The 21,151-nt window shown below is 47.7% G+C and overlaps 1 protein-coding gene across 2 annotated transcripts in view; it reads left to right on the forward strand.

Annotated features, from left to right (window-relative positions):
- Window positions 1-3,007: 3,007 nt before the first annotated feature.
- Window positions 3,008-21,151, forward strand: part of LOC119967298 (collagen alpha-1(X) chain-like) — a 29,195-nt gene continuing 11,051 nt past the window's right edge. The window contains exons 1-2 of one of the 2 annotated variants that reach the window (XM_038799639.1): window positions 3,008-3,038; window positions 3,426-3,515. In XM_038799639.1, coding sequence (XP_038655567.1) covers window positions 3,443-3,515 — 73 coding nt within the window. In that variant the 5' untranslated portion in view covers window positions 3,008-3,038; window positions 3,426-3,442. Of the gene's footprint in view, window positions 3,039-3,164; window positions 3,291-3,425; window positions 3,516-21,151 lie in introns of those variants that run through there. The other variant, XM_038799638.1, reaches the window with a different exon arrangement.

Genomic DNA, 21,151 nt, shown 5'->3' on the forward strand with positions numbered 1-21,151 from the left:
TGCGGCATTGGAGGCATTACCTGGCCAGCAGGAGATTCACTCTCCTCACTGACCAATGGTCGGTAGCTTTCATGTTTAACAACACACAGCGGGGCAAGATCAAAAACGATAAAATCTTGAGGTGGCAGATCGAGCTCTCCACCTACAAGTACGAGATTTTGCATCGCCCTGGTAAGCTCAATACCGATGCCATATCCCGAGGTACATGTGCCAGCGCACAGGTGGACTGACACCGGACTCTACACGACAATCTTTGTCAACTGGGAGTCACACGTTTGTACCACTTCATCAAGGCCCGCAATCTGCCATACTCCATTGAGGAAGTCAAGACAATCACCAGAGACTGCCAGGTCTATGCAGAATGCAAACCGCACTTCTACCAGCCGGACCGTGCGTGCCTGGTGAAGGCCTCCCGCCCCTTTGAACGCCTCAGCGTGGACTTCAAAGGGCCCCTCCCCTCCACTGACCGTAACCCGTACTTCCACAGTGTGGTTGATGAGTACTCCAGATTCCCCTTCGCCACCCCATGCCCTGATATGACGTCTGCCACCGTCATCAAAGCCCTCAACACTATCTTCGCTCTGTTTGGCTTCCCCGCCTACGTCCACAGCGACAGGGGATCCTCATTCATGAGCGATGAGCTGCGTCAGTTCCTGCTCAACAAGGGTATCGAGCAGGATGACCAGCTATAACCCCCAGGGAAAGGGGCAGGTGGAGAGGGAGAATGGGATGGTCTGGAGGGCTGTCCAGCTGGCCCTATGGTCTAGAAATCTCCCAGCCTCCTGCTGGCAGGAGGTCCTCCCCGACGCACTGCACTCCATTCGGTTGTTCCTATGCACTGTGACTAATGACATACCCCATGAACATCTCTTTGCCTTCCCCAGGAAGTCCACCTCCGGGGTGTCGCTCCCGACTTGGCTTGCAGCTCCAGGACCCGCACTCCTCCATAAGCATGTACGACTCCACAAGGCGGACCCGTTGGTTGAAAGGGTACAGCTACTCCACGCCAACCCACAGTATGCCTACGTAGCGTACCCCGACGGCCACCAAGATACTGTCTCCTTCAGGGACCTGGCACCAGCAGGTTCCACACACACCCCTACGGTCCGGAGCCACCCTCCCCTTCCCCGGCGCACCCAGCCGCAACTCCCACCCCAGGACAATCCGTCCTCCCCTTGCCCACGCCCGAGGATGACGTGGATTTCTGCACGCTCCCGGACTCACCGAGGACTAGACCGACACCGGAATGGCCGCTCCCAACGGCAGATCAAGGCTCCGGACCGACTGAACCTGTAACTTGATCGGGACTCTTGAAACATCATCCTTCTGTATAATTCTCCTCCAACCCGCGGGACTCAATTGTTTTTCTCTCTGTAGTTTAAAACATGTACTTGTACATAGTTCTCCACCACCCCCGCCGTACTCAATTTTAACAGGGGGTGAATGTGGCAGTCACCACTGATGTATATAGTAGGTGATTTGTGGTAAGGCCCTGTTCTGCGGTATGGGGGTTGTTCCCTGCTTGCTGGCTCCACCCAGTAGGCAGAGTATAAACATGTGTGCTCCCCATACAGCAGCCATTTTGCCAGCTGCTGTAGGAGGCCACACAGCTTTGTGATTAAAGCCTCGATTGCATTCAACTCTCGTCTTTGTGTAATTGATCGTGCACCACCCCTGACTATAGAGTCCCCTATGACTATTGCTCTTCTGCGCTTTGACCCTCCCTGCTGAACATCAGAGCCGGCTATGGTGCCACTGCTCTTACATTCACTTACATTCTCATACTCATTCTCACACACATTCACGCTCACACATAAAGTCATTTTCTCCTGCAGTCTCTCTCTCATGCACACTCAGTCGCTCTCACACACACTCAAACGGTCTCATACACACTCACTCGGTCTCACACACAATCACTCAGTCTCACACACACTGATTCAGTCTCACACACAGTCATCCAGTCTCACACACTCGCTCAGTCTCACACACACTCACTCAGTCTCACACACAGTCACACAGTCTCACACACAATCACTCAGTCTCACACACTATCACTCAGTCTCACACACTATCACTCAGTCTCACACACTATCACCGTCTCACACACAATCGCACAGTCTCACACACACTAACACAGTCACACACACTCAATCTCACACACACTCACTCAGTCTCACACACACTCACAGTCTCACACACACTCGCACAGTCTCACACAGTCTCACACACACTCACACACACTCACACACACACACACACACACTCAGTCTCACACACACTCACTTGGTCTCACACACACTCACTCAGTTTCACACACTCACTCAGTCTCACACACACTCACTCAGTCTCACACACTCACTCAGTTTTACACACACTCACTCAGTCTCACACACACTCACTCAGTCTCACACACACTCACTCAGTCTCACACACACTCACTCAGTCTCACACACACTCACTCAGTCTCACACACTCACTCAGTCTCACACACTCACTCAGTCTCACACACTCACTCAGTTTCACACACTCACTCAGTTTCATACAAACCTGTTCACTCACACACAAACACCTGGTCTCACACACACTCACCTGGTCTCACACACACTCCATTGGCCTCACATTCACTCGGTCTCATACACACCCTTTCACTCTCACACACAATCTGACGGTCTCACACGTACTCACACGGTCTGACACACACTCACTCAGTCTCACACATCACACACACTTACTCGGTCTTATACACAACCATTCACTCTCACACAAATCACTTGGTTGGACACACAATCACTCGGTTTCACACACAATCATTCGGTCTTATCCACATTCATTCACTCCCACACATACAATCAACAGCAGCTGATTTGACACGTATGCTAGAATGCTCAACATTTTAAGTCAGAATAACCCCAGTCGTATCTTGAGCAACATTACAATGCACCAAATTGCTTACTATAGGGTGCAGCCAGACATGATTGTCGTGCAAGCCAAATTCTTCAGGCTGGGGTTTGCGCAAACTGAAAATTGCTGCCAAGGAGGTAAGTCATCTTTGGTCAAATGTGCACTCACCTGACCTGACACGTTCATAAAAGCAACACACGCAGCACATTCATAATTACATGGTGACGAGGACTTGTTGTCATTTACTTTTTAAATTACTTGTTGAATAAGCTGTGTATAAATACATTAACCTGCCAGCCGATCAGATACAATATTCCTCCTGCAAGTGATCTGTATTATCGTCCTCAACCTTAAGTGGGAAATAGTTGTTTTGCTCTCATTCTCTACAGGTATTACTGTACCAAGGATCATTTTACTTTTATAGCCTTCTACTTGTGTAATGTTTGGTGCAATTGACTAGAACCTATTTTTACTGAAAGTAATTTTTAAAATTGTGTTGTGACAATATGTATTAATCCTTTAAGGAGGTGATCCGTTAAAAATGACAAGGTGGGAACTCAGTTCACTTCTACTCCTGCTTTTTGTCAACATCACCTATGGAACACATTACTGCGGTATGTCATAGTTTCAAAATAATATTCTTTCTTTTTTTAATGCACTTTTAATGGTATTTGAGTATTGTTGGCAAAGGTGACACTTGTTTTTTTATCCTAATATCGTGCAATCCATGTGAGTTCCTGACTGTTTTCTTAACTTGAAGTGCTGGAACATTATATAGGAATGATACTGGAGAACAGAATTTAAATATTTTGTATCTTTAGTATATCCATTCTGTGAGCATGGTAAATATTTGCAGAATTGTATCCCCCGAATTTAAAAGATAGATGGGAGAGCAGTGAGAAGTAATTATTAAGAGAGATTTTCTGTTTACTCGATCGCAAGCCGATAGCCAAGTAATAATGGTTGGCACAATGGGTAGCACTGTTGCTTCACAGTGCCAGAGACCTGGGTTTGATTCTCAGTTTGGGCCACTTTCTGTGCTGCGTCTGTGCGTTCTCACCGTGTCTTTGTGGGTTTCCTCCGGGTGCTCCAGTTTCCTCCCACAAGTCCCCAAAGACGTGTTTGTTAGGTGAATTGGACATTGTGACTTCTCCCTCACTGTACCCGAACAGGCACCGGAATGTGGCGGCTAGGGAATTTTCACAGTAACACCATTGCAGTGTTACTATAAGCCTACTTACACTGGTAAAGATTATTATTATTTGATGCAATTTTAATCTCAATTTCAACCAGCTCCTTATGTATGTACATGGATTGCTAGAGGAGTATTTTTATTTTGAAATAGCTTGGCTTCCCTGATGGCAAGCATTATTTGGCTGCACCATAATAATCATCCAATTCTACAAATTTATGATGTGGGCACATTGCAATTTCACAAGGGGCTGAGACTGTAAAATGCTGGCAAAGAAGTTATGAAGGATGGAGTTGAGAGGGAGAAAACAATAAGAGACACAAGGCAGTTTGCAACAAACCTCTACATTGAGGATAGGGAAGGTACCATTGCGTTGAGATGTAAGTACCACATCTTAGAGGTAAAATAGACATCATCTGCTTTTATACTCTTTCAATCTTTAAGGAACAATTTCCTTTTATCTGCTACCCATGGTGTTTGAGCAGTTGCCTTTGAAAAGAAATAGGTACTCTTCTGGGTCAGTACCCAGACATACTGGATTCACCTGGAAGAATATCATGTAGGTTTGTTTCAAAACATGTGCCTTAAACAACACCCCCACCTTCCCCATGCCCGCCACACCCAAACAGCTCCCCACAACATCCCTGCTGTCCCTCCGGTTTTCCAGCATTTGCTGCTCCAAGCTGGCTGATTCAGCATTCCCGTACCAGCCTCCCCGGACAGGCGCCGGAATGTGGCGACTAGGGGCTTTTCACAGTATCTTCTTTGAAGCCTACTCGTGACAATAAGCGATTTTCATTTCATTTCACTTCATTGTGCTGCAATGATCTCCAGATGGAGGTAAACTGACCTTTGTTTGTATCTCTAGACAAACAATGTATTTGTTACCCAGTTGCTTCCTTATGCTATGTGGTATTATCTTTATTTTTTCTATCTGTTCCAACCTTTCTCCAGAGGGAAGGTAAGACAGCTTTGGTCTGGTTTATCTTTACTTTCCTTTCACTTGGCCTCCCTATTCTATTCCATCTAGCTACCAATTCGCCCCATGAAATGAACATTTCTGCTTTGCAGTACTATAATGTAAAATTAACAGACTGACTCTCCACAACCAGACTAATTTGTTTCGAGGGAGTTGCAGTAAACAGCTCCCCCCCGAGGGAGGGTTTCTTCTTTTGTTCAGCACATGTATACAATGTGATTCTTCTGTGGGTGTTAACCCTGTTTGAAAAACAACTCAGGGAGCTCCCTTGAACGCCTAATAATCATATTGTTTTAAAGAATTTGAAAGTATGACTACTTCCATTCCAGTCTCAATATGTCTCAGTTAGCATTCAGCCAGACAACGTTAATTAGATGCTCCAGGTTGAAATTGATTTTCTCATTAGCCGGTGTTGCAATGACAGCTGCAGCCATAAAATATTACTATTCCAGTGGTAGAATAATAATCTTTTTTAGTGTCACAAGTTGGCTAACATTAACACACAAAGAAGTTACTGTGAAAAGCCCCCAGTTGCCACATTCCATTCATTGCCTGTTCAGGCACACTGAGGGAGAATTCAGAATGTCCAAACTACCTAATAAGCACATCTTTGGGGACTTGTGGGAGGAAACCGGAGTGCCTGGAGGAAACCTACATAGACACGGTTTTTGGTATTTCAGGGCGGGATTCTCTCAGCCCAGGGCCGGACCAGAGAATTACCGCGACCGGCGCAAATTGCGCCACGCCGCCCCGCAGAGCGGAGAATCGGCACAATTTGTGCCGGTGTGGTCGGTGCGGCGCCGGTCAGGGGCCGTGGGCCCAGTCGATTCTCGGCCCGGGATGGGTCGAGCGGCCATAACAAAAAAAACAGATTCCCGCCGGCGCAGTTCTAATCTGCTCTCAGCCGGCGGGCCTTCGACGTGGAAGGGTCCGGGATCGACCCTGGGGGGGGCCTCCGTTGTGGCCTGGCCCACGATCGGGTCCCACAGATCGGCGGGCCTGCCTCTCGGGCTGGGGGCCTCCTTTCTTCGGCACCGGCCCCTTTAGCCCTACCCCATGTTGTGTCGGGGCCGGCGCGGAGAAGGGAGCCTCTGCGCACGTGCGCGTTGGTGCCAGTGGCACTGCGCATGCGCGGACCCTGCAGCGCCAAGTTGACACCGGGATCAGCAGCTGGACCGCTGTAGGCTGCTCAAGTGCCATGCGGGCCCCCTGTAGGGGTCAGAATTGCTGATCCTGAGGCCGTGTTGATGCCGTTGAGAAATGCGACTGCATTTCCGACGGCGTCAACACTTAGCCTCAGGCTCAGAGAATCCCATCCCCAATGTATTTATGTGACGGTAAATTTTATGTTACTAATGATCATTTCTACATTCACCAAAATCAGGAAAAAAAGTGAATTGTAACTCCATTTTTGCAGTTTAGGTCTGAAAATAAAAGTGCACAGAACAACCTTGTGACATGGGTTGGTAATTGGTCGGTTGTTTGGAGCCAGAGAGTCGGGATAATGTCAATATTCTCTGACTGACAGGATGGGAAAACATTGTTCCCCAGCGATTAAAGTTGGGGTCTGATCTTTTCACCATCCCCACATGATCCCTACAGGACAGAAGAAGGCCATTCAGCTCATCATGTCTGTACTGATCCTCCAAAAGATTGTTCCCCAGCGATTGAAGTTGGGGTCTGATCTTTTCACCATACCCATATAATCACGTCAGGACAGAAGAAGGCCATTCAGCCTATCGTGTCTGTACTGATCCTCTGAAAGAGCACTCTACTTAAGCTCAGCCCACTGCCCTATCCCCATAATCCTGTGCATTGAGTGGCCATCATAATACCATCATTATTATTAGTAGTACGTGGATTACAATGTTCAATTTTGGACACGGAAACTCAGGAAATGTAAACTGCTCTTGGATAGGGTATAACACAGAGACACCAGAATAAAACCATGTCTTAAAGAGTTAAATTATGAGGACAGATTGCATAAATCTGGCTTCTATTTGCTTCAATGTAGAAGATAGAACGGTGATCGAAAGAACTCTCAGGGTAGATAGAGATAACTATTTCTCAGCTCAGGCAGTCCAGTACGGCACAAACATAAAGGGCAGGTGTCTCTGGTTGGAGGCTATGGGCAGGATTCTCCACCCCATTGCATCAGTTTTCTGGTGTTGCACCCCCCCCCCCCCCCCCCCCCTCCGCCAGCAGCAGGGCTCTTCGTCCCGCAAGCTGGCCAATGGGGTTTTCCATGGTGGGCAGCGTCGGGCCATGGGGAAAATCCCTGGGCATGGGTGTACTGCCGGCGCAATGGAGAATTCTGCCAGCAGTGAATTCAGCCCTATGTTCTCCCACCAGAGTGGAATTGCCTCTGGTTTGCGCTCGTGCTGGGAGCATACAAATTTATGCATGGCTGGGATTGCAAGGGATTCCGGGGCGAATCCCGCTTTGGGCAGCCATTTTGAGTGGGCAGCCAGGTAGTGACGCCGGTTACTGGCCCCCCGCCCCCTACAATGCAATTCAGGCTCCCTAACCAGGAGAATTACTGGGTCACACTTCCCCCCTCCACAAAACACATGCATAAGCTTGACCCAACACCCAACCAGACCTACCAACCAGAGACTCCCAATAGAGTCCGCCAGCAGAGATACCCACCATAGACCCCGAACAGTTCATGACCACATCAGAAATAGTTAAGTGTTTTCTGCTGAGGAAAAGAGGAAGTGAAAGCAGGGTAGCATGGTGGTTAGCATAAATGCTTCACAGCTCCAGGGTCCCAGGTTCGATTCCTGGCTGGGTCACTGTCTGTGTGGAGTCTGCACGTCCTCCCCCTGTGTGTGTGGGTTTCCTCCGGGTGCTCCGGTTTCCTCCCACAGTCCAAAGGTGTGCGGGTTAGGTGGATTGGCCATGCTAAATTGCCCGTAGTGCCTAATAAACGTAAGGTTGGGGGGGGGTTGTTGGGTTACGGGTATAGGGTGGATACGTGGGTTTGAGTAGGGTGATCATGGCTCGGCACAACATTGAGGGCCGAAGGGCCTATTCTGTGCTGTACTGTTCTATGTTCTATGAAAGCATTTAACTTCTGTATGTTTATAAACATTACGGTTAGTTTCACAGCAGGATATTTGATATCCATTCAAGCGAGAAGGGAAATTAAATTGAACAATCCAGACATCTGGCTGTCTGGAAGCTGTCAGTTACAGCCTAGTCAAAGCTTTTTTCTCTTTGAAATGAATAGAAATGAAACGAAAATTGCTTATTGTCACAAGTAGGTTTAAATGAAGTTACTGTGAAAAGCCCCTAGTCGCCACATTCTGGCGCCTGATTCGGGGGGTCTGGTACGGGAATTGAACCGTGCTGCTGGCCTGCCTTGGTCTGCTTTAAAAGCCTGCGATTTAGCCCTGTGCTGAACTAGCCCCTCTAAAGCCTTGCAAATCAAAGGATTTGAGTGGATTTATACCCTGATGTGGTTTTCGCTTTCTTTGAAATTACAGCTGCTGCTTTCTCTGCCTGAGGCAGCAGGTGTAGCAAAAGGCGAGTTTTAAACCAGCAATTTTTTTTCACTGCTTATATCTAAACTGCTCTTTATTTTCAAGGCAGGGGTGACTGATGGGGAGGTCTCTGTTATGGGGCATCTATGTTGGGGGGGGGGGGTCACTGTTATGGGGGTTCTGATATGGGGTTCTCTAATGCGGGGGTTTTTGAAATGGGAGGGTCTCTGAGGTAGGCTGTGGTGGGGGTCTTTGGTGGGGGATCTGGTAGGGGGACTCTGGTGGGAGATCTAGTGGGGTCTCTGCTGTGGTTCTCTGGTGGGGGTCTCTGCTGGGACGTCTGGTGATAGGTCTCTGGTAGGGGTCTCTGGCGGGGTCTCTAATGGGGGGACTGGAGAAGTTGGGTTTGTATTGTGGGGGGGGCAACTCTGATAGGCTTGGGCGGGCACCTTTGACGCACTGCAAGGTCCACTGCATCAGGGGTATGCTGGCAAATACCTGTACCAACCCACGTCAGTGTAAATCCTGGCCCAGAGGATTAATGCGGTGGAGTGACAGTGTTCAGCCTGTGAATAAGATGCAAATGGGTGAATATGACCGATTTGCATCGTCCCGCTGGTGTATGGCACAAACCGCAATACTGCCAGCGGGGCACTGGGGCATCAGAAATGGGTTGGCACCTGGCCCCAATTACATTTTTTCCCCACATGCTGGATTGTCAATCGTATCAGAAACTCCGCTACCGGTGATGGGCAGTGGACTATCCAGCTCAAGGTTAGCCCTCAGTCATTTAGGAATACAATTGAAGTGAAGTACTTTTGTAACAAAGTACCTACACCACGGAAACATGTCATTCAACTCACATGTCCATACTGGTGTTTATCCTTCTTCAGCTACCTTCATACCCATCGATTTCTTTCCCTTTTGTGTGTTTATGCATCTTCCCCTTGAATGCACCAATGATATTCATCTCAGTTACACTTTTTGTAGCAGCAAGTTCTATTTTCCAGCCACTTTCCGGAATAAAAACATTTCTCCTGAATTCCCTATTGGGTTTATTGGCGACTATGTGATAATTATGGCTTCTCATTTTGGTCATGCCTGTAAGTGGAAATATATTTTCCAGTTCTACCCTATCAAACCCTTTCATAATTTTGTAGTCCTGAATTGATCTCGATCTTCTCTTTGCTAGAGAAAAGAACCCTTTCCTGATAGATGTATCCTTTCAGTTCTGGTATAATTTGAACAAATCTTTCTTGTACCTTCTATAGTGTTTCATTATCTTGTTTATAATCAGGAAGCAGTTTTTGACACAAATAATCAAGGGAATCTTGTACTGTCTCCCTAAAAGGTGTTAGACATTGCATAAATTGAATCGTTTAAGACTGAGAATAAGTTTTTTTTAAAGTAAGGGTATCAAGAAAGATGAAACAAGGTGATAAATGGAACTAAGTTCTGTGCAACCAAGATCTAAATGAATAGTGGAACAGGCTTGAGAGGTGAATGGCCTATCCCTGTTCCTACGCTCTTTTGTAAATATAAATACTGTCTAAACCTAAGAACGGATACATAGAGTTACATAATGGAAGCCACTGCAAATAAATTGGGAAAGAGTTTGAAAACTCACCTTTATTCTCAAAATCAGATTAGGGAAAACTGTATTGTGATAAAATTTAAAGAGAAAAACTCAAATTGTTGCTAATCTTTTGTAAACACAGATTTTTTGACTGCATTTAGTTAATTTGAAGTTTTTGAAGTGATCTTATGTTTCCAGATTTTACACTGATTCTGAGATACATGTATTGACATGAAACATTGATCTAATTTTTCAAAAGGTAGTGTGTTCAAATTACAAAGCAAGCAGTGAACATGCTCCTGGTATTTTAACCTCGTCATATCACAAAATTTGCTTTGTTTTAAAATGAAATTGTAAGTCCTTGCAGATAATGAAGGTCTCATGTTTAATTCCTGTTCTGTACTACGTATGCTTACCATAGCTAGGGTATGAAAAGTAGCCCAATGATTGGCTTTGGTGACCCTGGTTTAGTGGGAGAACAAAATTGATTGAGGATTCTGATCAGCAACCAGAAGTCCAAGATAATTGTGCATATATAAGAATGTTAGGAAGAAAAGGATCAAGTCCAGCTGTGATCCTCACTGTGGTCAAATAACCAGCTTTACGTCAAAGCTACCATGTGATGAATGCTCACTTAGGTAAGGTGTTGTAGTCAATATTCTTCCCGCTTCTGGACTGTGATAGAAAGATTCAACAACGCTCGTTAAGAAAACAAAACTAAGCTTTATTTGTCTATTACAACTGCATGCAGAAATGGCTGAAACTTGGAGTCGGAAAGCAGTCAAATACAAACTGCTGGATCCTTTCCAAGTCTGCGCTGTTACAGAGAAATAGGACAATATTTATACGTTATATTAATCAAGATTATGTGAATACAGCTTGGTCAGGAATTTGATCAAAAGTAAAACATAAGCAATATCATAAAACTGGCGTCATCTTGCTGACCTTTGAGGACTCGGGGTCTCATATCATTATCTTGTCTTTTGATCGCATGTTTAAGAAACGGAGCAGACTTGTTTAAGTATGGCAAGAGACGGGTTCTGGCCTATCTTGTCATATTTAGACTGCTTTGGGTTCTGACGAGTTAGTTTTATCAAGTTTACAGAGCCAGCCAGTTTTCGGGACAACTTGACCTTTTCTGCTTTCAACGCAGGCTTTAGGTTATGAGAGCTTGACTTTTCTTACACTGTACCTGTAGTAATCCACGGGAGGCAGGAGTTCCGTCACCACACCAATATTTATTTACAGTAACGATATTACAGGAGCAGCTACAAACAGTGCTGCTAGCAGTCCAGTCAACTTAAGACGACTCACAAAGCCTACACAGGTGATTATATGGGCCCCTCAATGAGCTATCATTGAGGGAGCTCATACTCCAATTGGCCAACCAATAAAGCCAATTGGAGTTCATTACACCCCTCCCCCCCAAGGTCCGAGGAATTCCTGCCAGCTGGCATTCCTCTGAGCATCTTCCTGCTCCTCATGTCTGGGTCTGTCACCTCTGTGTCGTCCGCCGGGCCGTTCTCCGAAGTGGGCGGGGTGTACCTTATAGGTTCTCGTCTTTTCCTTGACGACCTCCTTGGAAGTTGTTTTTCCTCCTCGGGGAGAGGTGTCGCGGCGGCCTCGTCGAGTGCGTCCATCTCCGACTGATGACTGGATGACGGGGTCTGGAGAAATTGCTCGGGGCTGGGATGTGGGTATCCTTTCCGTCTGGGCTATCCCAGCTTGAGGCGGTCCTGCTTCGCCTGCCTCCAGGTGTGGTTCCGCTGCCCTTATTTGGTCTAGGTGTTTCTTCAGCACCTTACCTCTTATTGAAACCTCATAGGATATGGGCCCTGTTTGGGACTCTACCGTGCCTTTGACCCACGTTGGTCCATTCCCATAATTCTTGACCCAAACCGGTGCCCCCACCTGGAAATGTCTCTGCTGCCGACTATTATCATGCCCCCTGCATTGGGCCTCCTGTTGTTTCTCCACTTTCCCCGTTAAATTTGGGAAAAGGAGACTCAGCCTCGTTCGCAGCCGCCTTCCCATTAAGAGTTCAGCTGGCGGTATGCCCGTTGTGGAATGCGGTGTGGTCCTGTAATCAAACAGCCAGCGGGAGAGCTTTGTGTCTATTGACGCTGCCAGCTGCTTCTTGAGTCCCGCTTTAAGTGTCTGGACCGCTCTCTCTGCCAGGCCGTTGGTCGCTGGATGGTAAGGGACCGTTTTGATGTGACGGACTCCGTTTTCCTTCAGGAATTTTCCAAATTCCCCACTTGTGAATGCCGTTCCGTTGTCCGACACCAATACCTCCGGCAGTCCATGTGTTGCAAACGAGGCCCTGAGCTTTTCGATTGTCGATGCTGTGCTTGCCGTGTTTACCCGGTGGACGTCCAACCATTTGTTGGGCGTCCACTATCACCAAAAACATTGAGCCCATGAAAGGGCTGGCGTGGTCAATATGCAGGCGGATCCACGGTCTGCCTGGCCATTCCCACGGGTGCAATGGCGCCGCTGGTGGCAATCTTTGCCCCTGTTGGCACTCCTGGCACCGACGTACCAAGGCTGCTATGTCTGTGTCCAAACCTGGCCACCAAACGTAGCTTCGAGCTAGCATCTTCATTTTAGATACCCCTGGGTGTCCGTGATGTAACTCAGTTAAGATTGCCTGACGGCCCTGAGCTGAGACGATTACCCGGGCTCCCCATAATAGGCTACCATCTTCTACGGTTATTTGGTCCCTTCTGCTCCAGTATGGCTGCATCTGGGGCTCCACTGGTCTTTCCAGTTCCCCTGTTAGCAGTAAATGCTTCATCTTGGCTAAAACTGGGTCTTTTTGCGTCCACAACCAAATATGTTGTGCGTCTACTGGTAGGGTGTCCAAAAAATTTAGAGTCATTACTGTCTCCTCTACTTTTGGTATATGCGGCGGAGTGTCCGGGAGGGGAAGTCTGCTCAAAGCATCTGCATGTGCTACTCGCATTCCGGTCTGTGCTCCAGAACGTATTTATATGCCGCCAGTAGCAACGCCCAGCGTTGGATTCTAGCTGATGCAATCGGGGGTATTGACTTGTCTTCTTTTAATAACCCTAATAACGGCTTATGGTCCGTCACTATGGTGAATTTCCGCCCGTACAGATACTGGTGAAATTTTTTTACTGCGAATATCACCGCCAGTCCTTCCTTCTCGATTTGGGCCTACTTCCTCTCAGCCATCGCCAAGGTCCTCGAAGCATAGGCTATTGGCCGTTCTTCCCCATCCTATCCTCGTCGCCACTGTAGTAATCCACGGGAGGCAGGAGTTCCGTCACCACACCAATATTTATTTACCATAACGATATTACAGGAGCAGCTACAAACAGTGCTGCTAGCAGTCCAGTCAACTTAAGACTGCTCACAAAGCCTACACAGGTGATTATATGGGCCCCCTCAATGAGCTATCATTGAAGGAGCTCATACTCCAATTGGCCAACCAATAAAGCCAATTGGAGTTCATTACAGTACCAAAAGTTGACTGGTTTTCCCAGAATGCCATTAGTTACTTCATACACCATCACAAAGGTATAAGAAAGCATTTTAAAATCTTACCAAAGAGGCAATTCTTCAGGGATAGGAGATAATTGCCTAGAAAAACTGACCAGAAAAAAATGGAAAAAGTGGATGATCTCTTTCTTTTAAGTAATTTTCTGCCTTCTCATCCATATTTCTCTCCCCTCATGGCTACAATGTAGGAGATCACTATACGTGCTGCTCCAAAACTGTTGACAGGAGAGTGATAGAAGCAGCCTGGAAATGCTTCGTAAATTGCCCTAAATTCTCCTTCGACAATCTGCCCAAGTTTTGTTTGGTTAATATGTGGAAAGTGTCTTGTCACTCTACCAAATCCTGAAACATGCATGGGGCATATTAGCTTGTTCAGCTCTTGATATAATTTCCCTCTGCTGTGCCAACCACAACATAAATCTGGTGTACATTTTGTAGTTGATACTAAAACTTGCATTGTTCACTGTGCACCAAAACAGAGGCAGAATACATTGAACCTTACATATAAATGTTGTTTTATGTTGTAACAATAAAAGGGCAATTTTAATCCTCGAGGCCCGGAAGGAACAAACACACGGATGGCTAAAATCACCCATGGGGCACCCGATTTTAACCTCGGCCAAATAAATGTGTGGGTCATCCATCAGAAATAGCTGGCTCCTCCTTCAACTCGGTCAACAAGGCTCTGATTATGCGAGCAGGGGTTGAATGCTCATTTTCCCACCAGGTCAGCCTCACAGGAAGAGAAGCCAGGGCAGGAAGAGGTCCCAAAAGATACCTGTTTTAACTTTTTTTTCATTTTCCTTGTGTGGCCAGAAGTAAAAGAGAGGTCTTCTAAGCCACACCAAAATTTGAAATCAGAATGCAATGAAATATATTTTATTGAAGAGAAGATTATTTTTACAACTATGTGACCCAGGGTTGTGCCTCAGTAAGCTTTGGGCACGGTGGCGCGGTGGTTAGCACTGCTACCTCACAATGCCAAGGACCCAGGTTCGATCCCGGCTCTGTGTCTCTGTCCGTGTGGAGTTTGCACATTCTCCCTGTGTCTCACCCCTACAATCCAAAGATGTACAGGTTGGTGGATTGGCCACGCTAAGTTTCCCCTTAATTGGAAAAATAAAACAAAAGAAAGCTTTTGGCAACCCACAATTTGATTAATGTATAAATGTATATTAGAAACATTTTGTCACAAGGGCAGGGATGGGGGACTGCCATTCCATAAGGCAGGGACTCACTTTAGATACCTGGGGGGGGGGGGGGGGGGGGGGGGGTGCAGGTTGCTCGAGATTGGGGTGGGGGGGCTCCATAGGTTCAACATTTCTAGTTCGGTGGGGAGGGCGAAAGATGATCTGGCAAGGTGAGATGGTCTCCCTCTGTCACTGGCGGGTTGGGTACAGGCGATTAAAATGAATGTGCTGCCGCGATTCCTGTTTATTTTACAGTACCTGCCGATTTTCCTGCCAAAGGCATTTTTTAGAGAGATTGAAGGGATGATTGCCTCGGTCATATGGGGAGAGAAGGTGGCCAGAATTAAAAAGGTGCTACGACAGAGAGGAAGGCAGGCAGGGTGGTTTGAGTCTTGCGAACCTTATCTATTATTACTGGGCTGCGAATGTGGAGAAGATACAGAGCTGGGTCAGAGGGGTTGACTCCCAATGGGTCAGAATGGATGAGAGTTTGGGTAGGGGTGATGGCCCCGGGGAGATACTCAGGGAGTCCGGTAGTAATAGCTTTGTTGAGAATTTGGAGGCAGTTTTGACATCACTTCGGGTTGAGGGCAGGGTCAAGGGAAATGTTGATTCGGGGGAACCGTCGATTTGAGCCAGGGAAGTGGGATGGAAATTTCTGGAGATGGGAGGAGAAAAGAATGAGGACATTAAAAGATTTATTTCTTGGAGGTCGGTTTGCAGGATTAGAGGAGCTGGAAGAGAAGTATGGGCTGGAGCAGGGGGAAATATTTAAATACATACAGGTTCGAGACTTTGCCAGAAAGGAGATACAGAGCTTCCCAGTAGAGCTGGCTTCCACATTGCTGGTGGAGGTGCTGACGACAGGGAGACTAGAGAAGGGGATTGTATCAGCGGTTTGCGGAGCTATTTTGGAGGAGGAGAAAGCGGCGCTAGAAGGGATCAAAGCAAAGTGGGAGGAAGAGATTGGAGAGGGTATGGAGGAAGGGTTCTGGTGTGAGGTGCTCTGGAGGGTGAACGCCTCCACCACGTGTACGAGGTTGGGGCTGATACAGTTGAAGGTGGTATATAGAGCACACCTTACAAGGGCGAGGATGAGCCGGCTCTTTGAGAGGGTAGATGATGTGTGTGAACGTTGCCCGGGGGGGGGGGCAATATACAGGCGTATGCCCTCGACCACACGGCCCACCCCTCCTGGACATCGTGGACATCGCCAGCGAACACCCTACCGTGCACCTCACCAGCGACCTCCCCCAGCCAACCTCCCCCGGCCAACCTCAGGCCTGCGCCGCATGGCAGCCAAATAACCCCGGGGGACCCAAGTGCTACTTCTGCGGACAGTCAAAACACCCCGACAACACTGCTCGGCACGGAGTGGTAAGAAAGGACATTTTGCTGCTGTGGGCCAGGTCAAGAGCGATGCATCAGACATCGCTCTGGCCGCCACCCTCAACCAGGCAGGCAGTATCGTGGCATTCTTTTCCCGCACCCTCTATGCCTCCGAAATTCGGCACTCCTCCATCGAGAAGGAGGCCCAAGCCATCGTAGAAGCTGTGCGACATTGGAGGCATTACCTGGCCGGCAGGAGATTCACTCTCCTCACTGACCAACGGGCAGTTGCTTTCATGTTTAACAACACACAGCGGGGTAAGATCAAAAATGATAAAATCTTGAGGTGGAGGATCGAGCTCTCCACTTACAATTACGAGATTTTGTATCGCCCCAGTAAGCTCAACGAGCCCCCCGATGCCCTATCCCGAGGTACATGTGCCAGTGCACAAGTGGACCGACTCTGCACCCTGCATGACAATCTCTGTCACCCAGGGGTCACCCGCTTTTATCACTTCATAAAGGCCCTCAATCTGCCAATTCCAAATCTTTGATGAAGTCAGGGCTATCACCAGAGACTGCCAGGTCTGCGCGGAGTGTAAACCGCACTTCTACCGGCCAGACCGGGCGCCTGTTGAAGGTCTCCCGCCCCTTTCAACGCCTCAGCGTGGACTTCAAAGGGCCCCTCCCCTCCACCGACCGCAACACGTACTTTATCAATGTGGTCGATGAGTACTCAAGATTCCCCTTTGCCATCCCATGCCCCGACATGATGTCTGCCACCGTCATCAAAGCCCTCAACACCATCTTCACTCTGTTCGCTTTCCCCGCCTACGTCCACAGCGACCGGGGATCCTCATTCATGAGCGATGAGCTGCACCAGTACCTTCTCAACAGGGGCACTGCCTCGAGCAGGATGACCAGCTGCAACCCCCGGGGAAACTGGCAGGTGGAGCGGGAGAATGGGACAGTCTGGAAGGCCGTCCTGCTGGCCCTATGGTCCAGAGATCTCCTGGCCTCCCGCTAGCAGGAGGTCCTCCCCGACGCCCTTCACTTCATTCGGTCGCTCCTGTGCACTGCGACTAATGAAACTCTCCATGAACGTCTCTTTGCCTTCCCTCGGATGTCCACCTCCAGGGTTTCACTCCCAACATGGCTGGCAGCTCCAGGACCCGTTCTCCTCCACAAGCACGTGCGGCTCCACAAGGCAGACCCGTTGGTTGAGAGGGTACAGCTACTCCATGCGAACGCGCAGTACGCTTACGTAGCGTACCCCGACGGGCGCCAAGACACAGTCTACCTCAGGGACCTGGCACCAGCTGGGTCCCCACACACCCCCCCTCTGCCCCGGCGCCACCCTCCCTCCCCCTGGCGCACCCCACCACAGCCCCCGCTCCAGGACGATCCGCCCTCCCCTTGGTCCCACCCATGGATGAAGATGAGATCGACACGCTCCCGGAGTCACTGACGACCGAACCGGCGCCTGAATCACCACCACAACTGCGGCGCTCGCACCGCCGGAGCAAGGCGCCCAACCGTCTAAATCTGTAACCCCTTTCTTAAATTTTAAACAACCTGTGTGTAAATAGTTTCCACCACCCCCGCTGGACTCTTTTTTTTAATCGGGGGTGAATGTGGGAGTCACTACTATTGTAATGTGTATACTGCATAAGAGGGTATTACGGTAAGACCCCTACTACAGGTACGGGGATAGATCCCTGCCTGCTGGCTCTGCCCACAGGCAGAATATAAATGTGTGGGCTCACCGAGCTGCAGCCATTTCGGCAGCAGCTGCAGGAGGCTCCACATCTCTGCGTAATAAAGCCTCGATTACTCTCTCATCTCGTCTTGTCATAATTGATAGTGCATCAGAGGTTTTTCAGGTAATCCACAAAATGGTGCACGGAAACTGGACCCGGGCCCTCGGGAGGCCATATTCGGGGTGTCGGAACAGCCGGGTTGGGAACGGGCGCGGGGGCAGATGTTGTAGCCTTCGCCTCGTTGATTGCCCAAAGGCGGATCCTGTTATGGTGGAGATCAGCCTCTCCACTCTGTGCCCTGGCGTGATGGGGAACCTGCTGGAATTCTTGACACTTGAAAAGGTCAAATTGGAACTGAGGGGAAGAATGGAGGGGTTCTACAATTCATGGGAGTTATTCATTATGCACTTTCGAGAATTGGATCGCATCAAAAATTAGGGGGGAGCATGCAAGTTCTAATATGGTGAGAGGTACAAATAAGATTGAAGTGATCCAATGCACATCTGCTCAAATCAGTATGGCAAAAAAACAGTCTTTGATCAAAGATTTGGAATGGGCAGATTGCTACAGAAAAGGTGGGAGAGAAATAGACCGACCATGTTCTATAAAATATGGAATGGACTGGTGGGAATTGACAGAAACACATATCAGGTGCCCTCCAACAATGACAAAACACAAGGGAGCCATCCACACAATCTATAAAGACTATTTGTTTCCAAGACAACGTATCAACAATCTTTCTTCACCAGGACAATCCCACAGTGGAACAAAGGAAATAGTCACAGCCCCATCACTCGAATCTTCAAGACCCACCTTTAGATTATTTCCATTGAAATGTTTTCATGTTCAGGACTGTTACTTCAGCAGGTCATGCTTGGTTTAGCTAGTGCTACGCATATAAATGTTGGCGGAATTCAGATGGTAACCTCTGATGCCAACCAACTAAAGCAGAAGCAGAGTACCAACCTGTCTAATGCTCTTGCATTTGTCAAGCCCTGTTGATTGAGTATTCCCAGTATAGGACGAGGACCATTTTTATCACAAAAAGACGGTGATTAAAAGGGCAAACATATAGGCTATGGATAATTAGAGCCAAAACTACACTGCTAATTCATAGCAGAGTGGAAAATAATTTGTCAGACTTCGCAAAAATAAAAGCAATCTTCAACCACTTTAAGGTAGAAAGAAGATCCTATTTGCACATGTGAAACAAAGTTGACATTGATTTTTAATGAAGCACAGCAGCATCATCTGCTGGTAAAACATTGGTACTACTTATTGTTCCAATGTTTCCAGCGTTTACTTGGAGAAAATGTTGGCTCTCCTGATTTCCTTTCCTTTTGCTCTTTTCTCTGTTGGGTTATATTTTTTATGTTCTTTTCTTTTATTGTGTGTACGAAAACTATTTACTGTTTGATTTTAAACTGTCTCACTTGATTACGTGGGCCTATATCATTAAAAAAGCCTGAAGGAACAAGAAAAAGGATTAAGGGACCTGGTATAATGCACATGGCTCCCAAATGCCACTGGGGTGGGGTGCAGTGGAGTTTCATTATACATGAGAATGGTTTTCTAAATTCACAAAGGGATGCGGTGGCGCAGTGGTACTGTCACTGGATTAGTAATCCTTCAAATCTCACTACAGCAGCTGGTGGAATTTAAATTCAATTAATAAAATTTGGAATTGAAAGCTAGTCTCAGTAATGGTGACCACAAAGCGATAGTTGATTGCCATAAGAGTCCAGCTGGTTCACTAATGTCCTTTCAGTGTAGCCAACGTGTAATTCCCGACCCATAGCAAAGGGGTTCACTCTTTTTAAAAATTATTTTTATTGAGGTTTTGCAGAATTTTTCATAATAAAACAGTAGTTAATAACAAAACAAACTAGAGTGAACATTAACATAGTGCAAAAAGAGAATATACAATAACAATTAAATAGACATTACCCCACACGACCCAGTCTTCCCACACCAACCCAATGAAGCACTCACCCACCCCCCACCCCCACTACGGATTGCTGCTGCTGCTGACATTTAAATTTTCCCCGAGAAAGTCGACGAACGGCCGCCACCTCCGAGAGAACCCTAGCGTAGACCCTCTTAAGGCAAACGTTATTTTCTCGAGGCTGAGAAACCCAGCCATGTCGGTAAACCAATTCTCTACACTCGGGGGCTTCACATTAATAAAATCTGTCTCCGGGCTACTAGGGAGGCAAAGGCCAAGACATGGGCCTCTTTCACCCCCTGAACTCCCGGGTCTTCTGACACTCCAAAGATCGCTATCTCTGGACTCGGCACCACCCGTGTGTTAAGCACCTTGGACATTGCCCTCGCAAACACTAGCCAGAACACTCTAAGCTCCGGGTGTCATAATATACACCAGTATATCATGGTGCAGACATACACACTGATGGACATACAGTAGGACCAATCAACATGCATAACACCGCAGCCAATCACCAGTTAGAGCACACTCACTATAAAGACAGAGGACATCACTTTTCCCGCTCACTCGGGATGCAGCCTTTCAGAAGTACAGAGATTACAGCTTACAGCACAGATTCTCACCATGTGCTGAGTGATCAGATTGGTTAGGACAGGCACAGGTCTTTAGTTTAATCTAACATCGTGTTAACCCACAGTAAGAGTATGTTCAACAGTTTATAGTTTAATAAAATAGTGTTGTACTATTTTAAGTGTTGGTGGTCTGTATGTGTTCCACAGATCCAGAGCACCCAACACATCACAGGGCATGCTCAAAACATGTGGACATGGTTTGCAGGGCTGCCCTTGCACCTCATCCAACTGTCTTCTACCCCAAAAAACTTGCTCATTCTCGTTGCCGTCATATGTGCCCGGTGGACCACCTTAAATTGAATTAGACTGAGCCTGGCACATGATGAGGAGGGATTAACCCTACCCAGGATCTCTGCCCACAGAACTGCTTGCAACTCCTCACCTAGCCCCTCCTCCCATTTGCCCTTGAGCTCCTCCACCGGGGTTTCCTCCACCTCCTGGTAGTTCCTGGTAGATATCCGCCACCCTCCCCTCCCCCAACCAGGTACCGAAGACCACCCTGTCCTGTATCCTCAGTGCCGGCAGCGTTGGAAAGGCCACTACCTGTTTTTTCAGGAAGGCTCGTACTTGCAGATATTTAAAGGCGTTTCCTGGCGGCAGATTAAATTTGTCCTTTAGTACCTTCAAACTGGGAAAG

Source organism: Scyliorhinus canicula, chromosome 6 (genome assembly GCF_902713615.1).
Source record: "Scyliorhinus canicula chromosome 6, sScyCan1.1, whole genome shotgun sequence".
NCBI lineage: Eukaryota > Metazoa > Chordata > Chondrichthyes > Carcharhiniformes > Scyliorhinidae > Scyliorhinus > Scyliorhinus canicula.